This window comes from Hyla sarda, chromosome 7 (genome assembly GCF_029499605.1).
Source record: "Hyla sarda isolate aHylSar1 chromosome 7, aHylSar1.hap1, whole genome shotgun sequence".
NCBI classification, from domain to species: Eukaryota; Metazoa; Chordata; class Amphibia; order Anura; family Hylidae; genus Hyla; species Hyla sarda.
Genome location: NC_079195.1, coordinates 142564021 through 142579907, shown reverse-complemented (window position 1 = coordinate 142579907; position 15887 = coordinate 142564021). Strand labels below are relative to the sequence as shown.

Genomic DNA, 15887 nt, shown 5'->3' with positions numbered 1-15887 from the left:
GTTGTAGTTTTGCTAATGCTAGGGGAGATGTGAGCAGACAGCATACTGAGGGAGGGGGCGGAGACCTGCACAGTAAGGTCACGCCCCCTCCCTTTGAGAGGAATTCAGACTAGTGAGCAAAATTAAAAGTATAATTAAAAAAAAAATAAAAGGTGCTAGACACAAAAATTAGATGTACATGGTCAGGATTAGGTACTGAGTGATATATTTAAAAAAAAAATGTTTTTTGTTGGATCTGACGGGTATGCTTTAAAGTTTACCTGACGTTTTAAAAAAATAAAAATAAAACTTTTTTCATGTCCTAGAGACATGTTTATTAAAGTTTTGATCAGTTGGGGTCTGAGTGTTTAGACTCCACCAATTTTTAGAACAAGTGAGGAGAAAACGGCTGACCGATGATTATTCAATTCTCCTCTGTCACTAGGATGCAAGAGTCAAGAAAATTGAATATTGATATGATGGGCAGGTATTGCGCAAAGAGCTAGTGATATTTGAATGGTATCAGGGACTCGTTTAATGTTCCCGATACCATGTCCAATACCTGGTGCTGCCCCGTTCTCCCATCCTCCCGTCCGCATCGTAGTATTCCATGGAGGAGCATGTGACACACACGTCACTCCTCCTTCTCCCCTATGTCACATGCTTCTCCATAGGATGCCATGATGCGGACGGGAGAACAGGGCAGTGGAGCAGCAGCTCCAGACAGAGGACATCCGCAGGTGAGCTGTCTGCAAGGAGGGGGACTGCTGCTGTCTAAAGGGGGCCCTGCTGTCTAAATGGGGGGCCCTGCTGCTGTCTAAATGTGGGGGGGAGGGGCTGCTGCTGTCTAAATGTGGGGGGGGGGGCTGCTGCTGCTGTCTAAAGGGGGGCCTGCTGCTGCTGTCTAAAATGGGGGTCTGCTGCTGTTTAAATGGGGGCCCACGGCCTAAATGGGGCTGTGGCCTACAGGGGGGCTTCTACTAATGTCTATCAGACAAGACACACATTAGTAGAAGTCCTATCAGACCTGAGAGAGCACATAGGAGTCCTATCAGACAGGAGAGAGCACACAGGAGTCCTATCAGACAGGAGAGAGCACACAGGAGTCCTATCAGACAGGAGAGAGCACACAGGAGTCCTATCAGACAGGATAGAGCACAGAGGAGTCCTATCAGACAGGAGAGAGCACCGAGGAGTGCTATCAGACAGGAGAGAGCACCGAGGAGTGCTATCAGACAGGAGAGAGCACAGAGGAGTCCTATGAGAAAGGAGTGAGCACAGAGGAGTACTATCAGACAGAAGACAGCACTGAGGAGTCCTATCAGACAGGAGAGAGCACCAAGGATTCCTATCAGACAGGAGAGAGCACAGAGGAGTGCTATCAGACAGGAGAGTGCACAGAGGATTCCTATCTGGCAGGAGAGAGCACAGAGGAGTCCTATCAGACAGGAGAGTGCACAGAGGAGTCCTATCAGACAGGAGAGTGCACAGAGGAATGCTGACAGGAGAGAGCACTGAGGAGTGCTATCAGACAGGAGAGAGCACTGAGGAGTGCTATCAGACAGGAGAGAGCACTGAGGAGTGCTATCAGACAGGAGAGAGCACTGAGGAGTGCTATCAGACAGGAGAGAGCACAGAGGAGTCGTATCAGACAGGAGAGAGCACAGAGGAGTGCTATCAGGCAGAAGAGAGCACAGAGGAGTGCTATCAGACAGGAGAGAGCACTGAGGAGTGCTATCAGACAGGAGAGAGCACTGAGGAGTGCTATCAGACAGGAGAGAGCACAGAGGAGTCCTATCAGACAGGAGAGAGCACAGAGGAGTGATATCAGACAGGAGAGAGCATAGAGGAGTGATATCAGACAGGAGAGAGCACTGAGGAGTGCTATCAGACAGGAGAGAGCACAGAGGAGTCCTATCAGACAGGAGAGAGCATAGAGGAGTGCTAACAGACAGGAGAGAGCACAGAGGAGTGCTATCAGACAGGAGAGAGCACAGAGGAGTGCTATCAGACAGGAGAGAGCACAGAGGAGTGCTATCAGACAGGAGAGAGCACAGAGGAGTGCTATCAGACAGGAGAGAGCATAGAGGAGTGCTATCAGACAGGAGAGAGCATTTAAGTAAATGGGGTCAGTTGTTCATGACTGGTGTTTGGCACATAAGACCTTGTTCACACAGCAAATTAAACAGAAGGAAAAAAGCGGTCTCAAAATCTGCATGTGAAATCTGTAAGGATTTTGATAAGGATATACATGTTATTTTTTAAACAAGTTCCTATAGATTTTAATGGTACAATCGTGTTACTTTTTTCTTGTTCTAAAAAAAAACAGCGATGTGGTTATTGAAAACCATGCTTATTTTTCCGTGTGGTGTGGAAACAAGCCCTTTATGTTTCAGCACAGTCATTATTTTTGCTGCTCTGCTCCTATGGCAAAACAGAACATGATGATCCAGACGTAACAGAACATAACAAATACTGTTTAAGAGTCTATTCACGTGTACAGTATTCTGCGCAGATTGGATCAGCAGGATTTGAAACTGTGTTCAGTCATTTAGTTTACGTCGAAATCTGCAACAGAAAATCATGTGCATCAAATCTGGCAGAATACTGTACGTGTGAATAAACCCAAAGGGTACGTTCACATGTAATCAGATTTGATGCGCAGGATTTCATGCACAGGATTTTCTGTTGCAGATTTCAATGTAAATTAAATGACTGAGCACAGCTTCTTATCTTCAGTTACAAATCCTGCACAGGATCCTGTACGTGTGAACATACCCTAAGAGTCTATTCACACATACAGTATTTTGCACAGATTTGATGCGCAGGATTTTAAACTGTGTTTAGTCATTTAGTTTACATTGAAATCTGCAGCAGAAAATCCTGCACATTAAATCTGCACAGAATTCTGTACGTGTGAATAGACCATAAAGGAGAACTGTGGCGCAACCCTTCCCTTGTGCCTGGGCTGCAAAACAGAAACTTTAACTCACCTTCCTACGTTCCCCCGTTGCGCCAATATCGGTGTCTGGTTCCTCCGGTGCTGCGGGATTCATGCTTCTTCGGCTTGGAATGTCACACTGCAGGCAGCGTATCGCCGGCCGCAGCGGTGTCCAAACTTGGCCGGTGGTAGGCTGAGCGCACTGTCACGTTAAGAGTCTGGGCTACGCCTTCTCCCTGCTGCTGGGCTCCTTACATGACAGTGCCCTCAACCTATAACCGGCAGAGGCGGGACCCACGCTGCGGCCGGCGATATACGCTGACTGCAGTGTGACTTCCGAGCCCAAGAAACATGAAGCAGAGCAGCATCGGAGGAATGGGACGCCAATATCGGCGCAACGGGGGAACGTAAGAAGGGGAGTTAAAGTTTGCTTTTTAAGTTTTTGCAGCCCGGGCACAAAGAAAGGGAAAAGTGTTGTGCCACAGTTCTACTTTAAGGGAATATATTAGCTCTATTTGCTGCTAAAAGCTGCAGGCAGCTGTTTGGGTGTAAAAGCAAACTGTACTTTTCCTGCAGCTGATGGGGGTTGCAATACTTATCAAATTGCCTTTTTATTCCTCAGCCAGCGATGTCCAAACTTGGTCGGTGATAGGCTGAGCGCACTGTCATGTTAAGAGCCTGGGCCACGCCTTCTCCCTACTGCCGGGCTCCTATCACTGGTCGAGGCGGGACATCGCTGCGGCCGGCGATACACTGCAGTGTTACGTTCCGAGCCCAAGAAGCATGAAGCAGAGCAGCATTGGGACACCAATAACGGCGCAACGGGGGAATGTAGGAAGGGGAGGTAAAGTTTTTTTGTTTGTTTTTGCGGCTTGGGCACAAGGGAAAGTGTTGTGCCGGAGTTCTCCTTTAAGGGAATATATTAGCTCTATTAGAGCTGCTTAGAGCTGCAGGAAGCTGTTTGGGTGGTTGCAATACTTATCACATTGCCTTTTTATTCCTCAGCCAAGTTTTAAGAAGGCTGCATCAATCTGCACAAGTGCCACCGCCTGGAACAGCTCCATGCTCACCCTCACCTTCTACAGATCCTCCTTGACAGAGTCCCAGTGCACTTGGCTGAGAAATAAAAAGGCAGTTTTATAGGTTTGGAAACCACTATCAGATACAAAATAAGGAACAATTTTTCTTTATACCCCAAAAGTGTCTTAGCTCTTACTGATTAAGTCTGGAAACACCTGATGAAACTGGTTGGATACTGTGACTGTGGTAGTTGATATCCAATAGATTTTCCCTGTGAGTGCAATAAAAATAAATCCTGTGGGTTTTACCACACAAGTTTTTTTTTCTTTCATTCTCTATTTTTATTCATGATATCGCAAGTGCTTCAGGTATACCCCTGCAGATCGAAGTAGTTCTCGACAGAAGGCGGAATATTGGTTTGAGAGCACTGTGAATGATTGCATCACAGGGAGAACATCAAACATCAAGTGAAGTCAATGTGAGCATTTTTGGGCAAAAACAGTAAGGAGCTTTACAAGGGGGAGAGGGGATGATGCTCCTTAAAGGTGTTATCCAGGAATAGAAAAACAGAGCTAATTTTTTACAAAAACAGCACACCCCTATCCTCAGGTTGTGTGTGATATTTATAACTGGGCTCCATTCACTTCAATGAAACAGCTGCAATATGACATACAATCCGAGGACAGGGGTGATGCTGTTTTTGGAAGAAATTAGCTACATTTTTCTAATCCCAGATAACCTCTTTATCACCTATTTTGCACACTGCTCAAAAAAATTAAAGGGAACACTAAGATAACACATCCTAGATCTGAATGACTGAAGTAATCATATTAAATATTTTCATCTTTACATAGTTGAATGTGCTGACAACAAAATCACACAAAAATTATCAATGGAAATCAAATTTATCAACCCATGGATGTCTGGATATCACACTCAAAATCAAAGTGGAAAACCACACTATAGGCTGATCCAACTTTGATGTAATGTCTTGAAAACAGGTCAAAATGAGGCTCAGTAATATGTGTAGCCTCCACGTGCCCGTGTGAGCTACAACGTCTGGGAATGCTCCTCATGAGGTGGCGGATGGTCTCCTAAGGGATGTCCTCCCAGACCTGGACTAAAGCATCCGCCAACTCCTGGAAAGTCTATGGTAGATGGAGCGAGACATTATGTCCCAGATGTGCTTAAACGAATTCAGGTCTGGGGAACGGGCGGGCCAGTCCATAGCATCAATGCCTTCCTCTTGAAGGAACTGCTGACACACTCCAGCCACACGAGGTCTAGCATTGTCTTGCATTAGGAGGAACCCAGGGCCAACCGCACCAGCATATGGTCTCACAAGGGGTCTGAGGATCTCATCTTGGTACCTAATGGCAGTCAGGCTACCTCTGGCAAGCACATGGAGGGCTGTGCGGCCCCCCAAAGAAATGCCACCCCACACAATTACTACCCACCGCCAAACCGGTCATGCTGGAGGATGGTGCAGGCAGCAGAATGTTCTCCACTGCAACTCCAGACTCTCACATCTGTCACGTGCTCTGTGTGAACCTGCTTTAATCTGTGAAGAGCACAGGATGCCAGTGGCGAATTTGCCAATCTTGGTGTTCTCTGGCAAATGCCAAATGTCCTGCATGGTATTGGGCTGTAAGTACAAGCCCCACCTGTGGACATTGGGCCATCATACCACCCTCATGGAGTCTGTTTCTGACCGTTTGAGTGGACACATGCCCATTTGTGGCCTACTGGAGGTCATTTTTGCAGGGCTCTGGCAGTGCTCCTCCTGCTCCTCCTTGCACAAAGGCAGAGGTAGCGGTCCTAATGCCAAGTTGTTGCCCTCCTACGGCCTCCTTTACATCTCCTGATGTACTGGCCTGTCTCCTGGTAGAGCCTCTGGACACAGCAAACCTTCTTGCCACAGCTCGCATTGATGTGCCATCCTGGATGAGCTGCACTACCTGAGCCACTTATGTGGGTTGTAGACTCTGTCTCAAGCTACCACTAGAGTGAAAGCACTGCCAGCATTCAAAAGGGACCAAAACATCAGCCAGGAAGCATAGGAACTGAGAAGTGGTCTGTGGTCACACCTAAAGAACCACTCCTTTATTGGGGGTGTCTTGCTAATTGCCTATAATTTCCACCTGTTGTCTGTTCCATTTGCACAACAGCATGTGAAATTGATTGTCAATCAGTGTTGCTTCCTGAGTGGACAGTGTGATGTCACAGAAGTGTGATTGACTTGGAGTTACATTGTGTTGTTTAAGTGTTCCCTTCATTTTTTTTGAGCAGTGTATGCTGAACTTTCGTGGGAGCACTCCATAACTTTGACTGTTCTGCAACACAGAGTTTATATTGTAAGAGAGATTTTTCTTCAACGAGAAACTATCACTGCAGCACTTCAGGGATACACCATGTTTTGAATTTCCTGACCCCTTTCTGACCCAGGACATACTTTCAAGCAGAGTGCTGATAACATAGATCAATGCAATATATTGACCTATGTAAGCAATTGAATATTTGGTCATAAAAATGCCCCAAGAGGGATAAAGGACTTAAAGAATATACATATACACATATATATATATATATATATATATATATATATATATATATATATATATATATATATAGTAAATTTAAGTAGCCGTATTAGTCCAATGATGCAGATGCAAATCAAAAAATGTTGCAGTATCTTGTAATACCTTTTTTATTGGACTAACAGAATTTTGGAGAGACAAGCTTTCGGGATTCCTCCCTTTTTCAAGTCCAAAGCAAATCTAAGCTCACAAGCAGAAGACACAGGTTACATCTCACAAATATGCAGGGGTTAACCTGTGTCTTCTGCTTGTGAGCTTAGATTTGCTTTGGACTTGAAAAAGGGAGGAATCCCGAAAGCTTGTCTCTCCAAAATTCTGTTAGTCCAATAAAAAAGGTATTACAAGATACTGCAACATTTTTTGACTTGCATATATATATATATATATATATATATATATATATATATATATATAAAAATATACTCCCACCCCCCATAAAAAATGTAAATCACCAACCATTTTCCTATTTTCCAGGTAAAAAAAAAATGTAAAAACAAAAAGTTCACATATTTGTTATCGCAGCTTGTGGAATTGTGTGAACTATCATATCACATTCCTATTCCTATCATATTATCACATTCACAGTGAATGGCATAAATGCTAAATTCCAAATGCCAAAATTGCAGATATTTGATCACATCGCATTCCAGAATAATTGAATAAAAAGTATTCAGAAAGTCAATACTACACAAAAACTGCTGCCTCCTGGATTGAAAACAAATGCATTAAGCCCTGGCTTGTTCCAGATAAAATGCATCAGCATATGTAATCATCACTAACTTAGATACAACAGAACCCTCTCCTGTTATCAATTCATAGAGGGAGATTTATCAAAACCTGCCAAGAGGAAAAGTTGCTGAGTTGCCCATAGCAACCAATCAGATCGCTTCTTTCATTTTTCAGAGGCCTTTCAAAAATGAAAGAAGCTATCTGATTGGTTGCTATGGGCAACTCAGCAGCTTTTCCTCTGGACAGGTTTTGATAATAAAGCTTATCTAAGCTGATGCCACACACTAAAAAATTACAGCTGAGGGAGAATATATATATTTAACAGGGATAGCTGGGATACATGGCTAAAACACTAGAACACTATGAGGAAGATTTATCAAAACCTGTGTAGAGCAAAAGTAGTGCAGCTAAGAATGGCAACCAATCAGATTGCTTCTTTTATTTTCACAGGTCTCTCTAAAAATGAAAGCAGCAATCTGATTGGTTGCCATGGGCAACTGCATCACTCTTCCTCTACACATGTTTTGATAAATATCCCCCTATATCTAAAATACAATTACATTTTAATGGGCTGATCCATGTCAAAACCTATCCACACCTAATATTAACCCCTTAAGGACGCAGGACGTAAATGTACGTCCTGGTGAGGTGGTACTTAACGCACCAGGACGTACATTTACGTCCTAAGCATAACCGCGGGCATCGGAGCGATGCCCGTGTCATGCGCGGCTGATCCCGGCTGCTGATCGCAGCCAGGGACCCGCCGGCAATGGCCGACGCCCGCGATCTCGCGGGCGTCCGCCATTAACCCCTCAGGTGCCGGGATCAATACAGATCCCGGCATCTGCGGGAGTTCGCTATTAAAATGAACGATCGGATCGCCCGCAGCGCTGCTGCGGGGATCCGATCATTCATAACGCCGCACGGAGGTCCCCTCACCTTCCTCCGTGCGGCTCCCGGCGTCTCCTGCTCTGGTCTGTGATCGAGCAGACCAGAGCAGGAGATGACCGATAATACTGATCTGTTCTATGTCCTATACATAGAACAGATCAGTATTAGCAATCATGGTATTGCTATGAATAGTCCCCTATGGGGACTATTCAAGTGTAAAAAAAAATGTAAAAAAATGTAAAAGTAAAAGTAAAAAAAAAGTGAAAAATCCCCTCCCCCAATAAAAAAGTAAAACGTCCGTTTTTTCCTATTTTACCCCCAAAAAGCGTAAAAAACATTTTTTATAGACATATTTGGTATCGCCGCGTGCGTAAATGTCCGAACTATTAAAATAAAATGTTAATGATCCCGTACGGTGAACGGCGTGAACGAAAAAAAATTAAAAAAGTCCAAAATTCCTACTTTTTTAATACATTTTATTTAAAAAAAAATTATAAAAAATGTATTAAAAGTTTTTTATATACAAATGTGGTATCAAAAAAAAGTACAGATCATGGCGCAAAAAATGAGCCCCCATACCGCCGCTTATACGGAAAAATAAAAAAGTTATAGGTCATCAAAATAAAGGGATTATAAACGTACTAATTTGGTTAAAAAGTTTGTGATTTTTTTTAAGCGCAACAATAATATAAAAGTATATAATAATGGGTATCATTTTTATCGTATTGACCCTCAGAATAAAGAACACATGTCATTTTTACCAGAAATTGTACGGCGTGAAAACAAAACCTTCCAAAATTAGCAAAATTGCGTTTTTCGTTTTAATTTCCCCACAAAAATAGTGTTTTTTGGTTGCGCCATACATTTTATGATATAATGAGTGATGTCATTACAAAGGACAACTGGTCGCGCAAAAAACAAGCCCTCATACTACTCTGTGGATGAAAATATAAAAGAGTTATGATTTTTAGAAGGCGAGGAGGAAAAAATGAAAACGTAAAAATTAAATTGTCTGAGTCCTTAAGGCCAAAATGGGCTGAGTCCTTAAGGGGTTAATGTAATGCCAAGGTGCCCTATCAAACAAAGGGTTCTGCACTGTTCCATGCAAATACCCTTCAAATTAAAGGGTTTATCCAGTATCAGAAGAACAGTCTTCCAAAAACAGTGCTACAACTATTGAAGGGTTGTGTCTGGAATCCAGTCAATCCAATTTACTTAAATTTGTCTGGTCTGCAAAACTAGACAAACCCGTGGATATAAGCAATGCTGTATTTGGAAGAAAGCATCCATGTTTTTCGAACTATGGAAATCCTTTTAAAAGGGAACCTGTTATTTTGCCCATTGGGGCAGTCCCTGCCAGCTTCTCACAGGTTCCCTTTTATTAGTAGTAAAGTTTCACTCGGTTGATTGAACAGTTCAGAAACAATCGCTACATCCTGAAAGAACATCCAGGACTACAGTTACACTCCTGGTACCAAATATACCTCTATATTAGAGCATTTAGGTTATATACATTGCCATTGATAAAACATTTTGAAGTAGATGTTCAAACTGGATTAACACGTCGCTTCTACGGTTAAAAATGTCCCTTTTATAAATCTACTTAATTCATGAGGGAGCATCACAGCTAAACATTTAAGATGGAACGATAAGTAAAGTGAATGAAAAGGAAGCGGGGAAGAGAAAGCGCTTTATCTAAGCGACAGCCTAGTCTTTAAATTTCATATCACATATCTATGCCCGGATAAACACAGTTTGGCAAGACAGATCCATCAATCTCACATCAGCAACCAAACCTCTTGACCTTTAGCTGTCCATGGCATATAATTCCATGTCATTTATCAGCAAAGGATCACTGGCCTACAACACACGGTGGGAAAACAGGTCCTAGGGACCATTCTGCTTCTGTCAAAGCACTGCAAATGGGAATGCATTATCCGCTGTTGATAGAATTTAGTAATGCTTTTCTCAGAAGAAGCTTCCAAAGTAAAGCCTGCTGCCAACTCAGACACTTAAGATGTTGTGGGTATGGATACATCAAAAACAAGTAAACTCATTGCTGTAAAAAGGCAGTAGTCCAGAATGTATTTAGTTCACGTTGTTCTACAGATATTGTCATTGTGGACAATCTAATCCTTATCTGAATCACAATATACATTTTCTTTCTTTTTTTTTTTTTTTTTTTAGAAAGCTATGTTTTTGCAGGATGGAAAGATGCAGTACCAGAGATGATTCAAGTACATATAAATATCATCCAGCTGTTATACTTGGTAAGATCATCTCATATACTGCCACATATATGACAGGAGGCTGTTTAATGTTTTCTGGGTCGACTGTTGAAGGGAAAACAATCTAACGGCCAGTGAGTTTCGTACCCCAGCTATCAAGAAAATAGTCCCTAAGCCTGGGTTTACACTGCATTTCAACCACATGTCTGAGGTAACATTGGCATCCTGTCAAATATGTATGCCAATGTAAAATGTCTCATATTGGCAGGGTGCCTTCTAATGGACCAAATATAGAAAACTAGTGACTACATTCACTTTATATACCTAACACATACTTTTATTTTGTAGGGCTCAAAAGCCTGCTCTGCTGCATTTTGAAGTCCTGCAAAATAAATGTATATGTTTAGGAAATGGACTGAACGCAGTCATTAGTTGACTAGGTTTGGTCCATAAACTCATTGGGCCCACTGCCAATATGCTGCAGTATAAGATGGCATACCTTTTTGACAGGATACCGGCATATTGCGCCAACACAGTGTGAACCCAGCCTAATGTTTACCAGTGACTACAATGTTAAGATGGCAGAGCTGTGCAGAGAACGTTTCATCCATTTAGCAAGACTGTTAACATGAGATGTAGTTGTAAGAGAAGTGAGATAGTAAATAGTAGTTGTAATAACAGTATTATAGTAAATAGTAGTTGTAATAGTATTAGTTGTAGAGTGACAAAATTAGCAAAAATAAATGTTGGTCATGCATGGGATTGTAAGGGTGGCTGAATAAGGGCCCTATTACACAAGTGGTTATTGGTATCGAGGACAATTTTGCTTTGTGTCATAGGGCCAGTGACTGCCCTGCCTAAAAATCATCTTTTGTTGGCCACACATCTCCCTGTGTGATGGAAATGAAAACAAAAGGGCGCTTGTTCATGCGTCCCTCCCACCATTATAGTCAAGCCTTGTGCGTCCCTCCCACCATTATAGTCAAGCCTTGTGCATCCCTCCCACCATTATAGTCATGCCTTGTGCGCCCCTCCCACCATTATAGTCAAGCCTTGTAATAATCTTAGTAAATGAGCATCAATATACATGATCAGGGTTTGTTTACGGAGAAGGGCCCTTAAAAGAAACTGCATCTTTGTAGAGAATTGCATTGCTTCTACTTCCTCTTGTATTTCCCAGACTGACGGCCATCAAAGAGAGTCAAGTGCATAATACATCATAGCAAACTAAAGAAACTTAGTCATCATAGTATAATCACAAGAGGAAGCCAGAAGTCTCAGCTCCGTACTTAGTTTGTAGTGGCGGCACTGGGTTACTACTAAAAACAAGGTACATAGCTGAGGCTTCTGGCTCTTGTACATTGTTTATTTCTGGCTCTAAGGCAATCAACTGATTGGCGGGGGTGCCAGGTCAGCACCCTACTGGTCAACTATTGATTGTATATAATTTTTGCCTGGGAAACCACTTTACCTACAGTGACCCCTCAACTTACAATGGCCTAAACATACAATAGTTTCAAATATTCGTAGACAGAAAGAATACAGGGAGGGAGCACACCTACTCGGATATTCAAATACCACTACTGGGAGGGACACCGGCCGTCATACTCAGGGATTAAACTGAACAAAAGATGACACCTGCGGGGTGCACGCAATCAAGGTATAGAATCAATAAATCACAACAAAGAAATGATAGCATGCACTCACCGCTCAAACAGTGTCTAGATGCCCGAAGGTCCGGAGTCAGGGGACAGCATACTGGGATATATAGAAGCACTCAAGAGGCAATGCCGGTCGTTTCACGCGACTATGCGCGCTTCTTCCGGCCGGAATGAGTGCATGCTATAGTTTCTTTGTTGTGATACAATAGTTTCAACATACAATGGTCTTTTCTGGACCATTGTAACTTGAAACCATACAACATACAATGCTACGGACAGTCCAGATCTGCGAAACATATCAATGGCTGGAAGAAATGACCAATTAGAATGGGCATTCACTGGTAAAACACCTGTATTACTGAAGTGCATGCACTTTCTGGCTGTCTGATAGCGCCTCCCTACAGTACAGGGAGGTATTACATGTTCTGTACTCTTAACCTATACCACAGTTAGCTGCTCCTTTGGACACCAGGTAAGGGCGGCTCCATTTTACTTTTTTAGGACATTGCGTGTACTGTACAGGACCCTGAAGATGCTCCTGTCCTCTACATAGATAGTGATTTACAGCTCGGAGCAGCTCTTTCTTAATTTTCTATGTAAGGAATTGCTTTATCTATATTAGTTATCTACTGTCTATTGTCCATTTATAAATCTAGTGCATGTTACACACAGGTGCCAGTTTTCTTTGGTGCTTTTTGCATATGCAAAAAATGTAAATAGAACCTGTCATCAGTATCCCATAATGCCTTATCCCCTGTGCTGAGCCTCTGCAAAGTGGAGCTCCATTTTGCAGCAGAGGAGGCATTACCATGAAGATGCTGTCTGCGCACCACTGTGCACCAGGGGCTTGGGAATGCACCTCTGTGCACCAAGCTCCATATACCAAACACTACAAGCCTGTACCAACATATTAGTGCAGGTGATACTGATGACAGATTCCCTTCAAGTACATTTAGCTCATGCACCAAAAAAAAGTGTTTGAAAGTTTTTACACCTATTCTTATTATGAGCCAAAGTGTCTAGTCTGGCTGTGTAAACTTGGCTTAAACAAAGACATTTTCTTTCCCCCCTCAAACTTCATTCTAAATGTATCAGGCAGTTAATGTACCACACTCACACTGGTTGAGAAATGCTAAACCATTATTATCATGAGATCTGAGGCAGTCCTTACCTGCAGCATTCCATGTCCATTACCCTCAATTGTACCCTCGCATGTTATATGGAGCTTTCTCAGCTTTTTTGTTGATCTAAATAAAACAAGGTAAAAACGATATGTTAAATAGGAGAGAGTGATTGCCTAGCTTTTCAACAAACCAGTCTTTACTTCAAGACCTCAAAATATAGCAACATTATGAAGTTGACGCTCTCAATTTCTTACCAGGTACCAGCCAACAGGAAAAAGAACTGATCATTTTAGCAACCCAGCCAAAAAAACTGGGAGGCAAAGGATTAGTGTTAACAATCAAAGTGATTGCCAACAAGTAGGCTGTACATGACAAATTGGTTTCTTGTCTACTTGTCACATCCAGCCTATGAAAAACTACAGTCTGCAAGGTGTTAGGGTGCAGCTATGAAACACCTCAGTGGCATTTAAGCCATTAAAGGGGTATTACCATCCCTTAATTATCTGTAGAGCAGTTTAGAATAAACATGTTTGCAATTGACGTTATTTAGAAAACTAGTCTGATTCTGTAGATATCGGGAGAGATTCATCAAAACTTGTGCGGGGGAAAATTCGACCAGTTATTTTTATTAATATTAATTAATAATTAATTGTTTTACAATATTACAATACTATATTAATTTTCAACCAATTAGATTGCATCTTTTATTTTTTTTAAAGGCCTCTAAAAAATAAATGATCTGATTGGTTGCTATAGGCATCTGGTCAACATTTCCGCAGCACAGGTCTTGATTACTCTCCCCTTTTGGTGACAGCTGGTAGTCATGGCTCCTATCCAAAGAGAGAGAAACAGAAAAAGAGAGAGAAGAGAGAGGAGAGAAGAAGAGAGAGAGAGAGAGAGAGAGAAAGAGAGCAAAAGAGAGAAATAGAAAGGGAGAGAAATAGAAAGAAATAGAGAGAGAAATAGAAAGAGATAGAGAAATAGAGAGAGAGCGAAAAATAGAGAGCGAGAGAGAGAGCGCGAAAGAGAGAGAGAGCGCGAAAGAGAGAGAGAAAGAGAGAGAGAGCGCGCGAAAGAGAGAGAAAGAGAGAGAAAGAGAAAGAGAGAGAAAGAGAGAGATAGCTAGATAGAAATAGAGAGAGAGGAGAGAGAAAGAGACAGAGGAGTATTCAGCCAGATTAGGAAACCCCTTTAAGTTGGAAAAACTACATGTATTTGCAACTAGCTTTACCAAGTCATTAAACACCTACCTATTATTTTAAGGCATGTTAACAAACATGTAGATGTAAAATACACATTGGTTGTCTCTTGTTTAAGGGATACTCCACAAGTATTTTTTTCTAGCTGAAAAGTTGAAAGTCCCCAGTGTGTATTTGTGTGATATATTACTTTGGTATTTAAAGAATGTGCCGTTTGTTCTTTATATAGGTATAGAGGAGTGTTGGTTTACTGCAGTTTTAAAGGAATTATCCAACATTAGTTAACAACAGAGCTAAGTCTTCAAAAAACTGCACCACATTAGACTTCCGGTTGGGTAAGATTTTGCAGCTCCGTTACATAAAAGGAAACGAAGCCAAGTTGTAATACTACAGACAACCTGCAGACATGCTTAGCACTGTTTTTGGAAGAAATTAGCTTTGGTTTTCTAATGCTGGATAACCCCTTTAGGGTCTATTCACACGTACAGTATTCTGCGCAGATTCGATGCGCAGATTTGATGTGCAGGATTTTCTGCTGCAGATTTCAGTATAAACTGAATGACAGAAAACTGTACGTGTGAATAGACCCTTAAAGGGTATATTTTTGCATATCTGCAGACATGGGCTAACAAATAATTAGGCAATAAACTAAACTGTCCAACAAAGAAAAAAAAAGAGAGATGCACTATGGAGCACCACGCTCAAGTCACACTCTGAACAACAAACGGATCGGATAGGGAAAGCACAAGGAAATCGGTCCTTATACAACAGCTTACAGGTGCTCAACTTTTTTTTAACAACAGTCATATAGATAGAATCTTCTCAAAGACAATGTAAGATGGAACACTCACTGTAATGTTCAATCTTCTTTTATTGTGTAAAAAACTTACATATGGACACAGTGGGGAGACATTGAAGAGGTTCGGGGATCGTGGTCTGGCAACAGTTTCGCACCAGCAGGAGCTTCGTCTGGCCTCCACCGACATTAAAGGGGTATTACAAGAATTTTTTTTTAATTTGACAATGCTAGAGGGGTTGTAAAGTCTCACAATTCTTCTGTGATTTTCATCCCAATATTTTTTTTTTTACCAGCATACAAAATTACTGTTGTCTCAGATTTTTCCCAGGTTGCAATGCGACCGAGACCTGACTCACTAGTCAGCTGATGACAGGGAGCCTGTCTGCTTCAATGGGTGGATGGATCACTTGGTAGGAGAGAGATCAATCTTTAACTAATGCAACAGCTGTAGGCACCCTGATTGAAAACCACAGGTCTTTTGAATGGATGCAGCTCATTTATGTTTCAATGGGTGGGGTGGCTGATGTGTGGGAGGGAGGAAAATGGAATTGTGGGATTTTTAGTAAAAAAAAAAAAAAAGAGTCAAACAGGAAATACCAGTTCACAAAAAGCTAGCCACAGTGTTATGGTAATCTCATGACATAGCCATTTAGCCCCAAGACATGTGCAGATCCTTCCTAAGCATGTCAATTACTGTCTGCCAGGTACGTACTAAAATC

General features: G+C 42.0%; 1 protein-coding gene across 3 annotated transcripts in view; it reads right to left on the bottom strand.

The window, feature by feature from the left end:
* The window catches only part of PARG (poly(ADP-ribose) glycohydrolase), a 173886-nt gene that overhangs the window by 50607 nt on the left and 107392 nt on the right, over positions 1–15887 (bottom strand). For all 3 annotated transcript variants that reach the window (XM_056530918.1, XM_056530917.1, XM_056530919.1), the window contains one exon: positions 13218–13293. In XM_056530918.1, coding sequence (XP_056386893.1) covers positions 13218–13293 — 76 coding nt within the window. The remainder of the gene's footprint in view (positions 1–13217; positions 13294–15887) is intronic.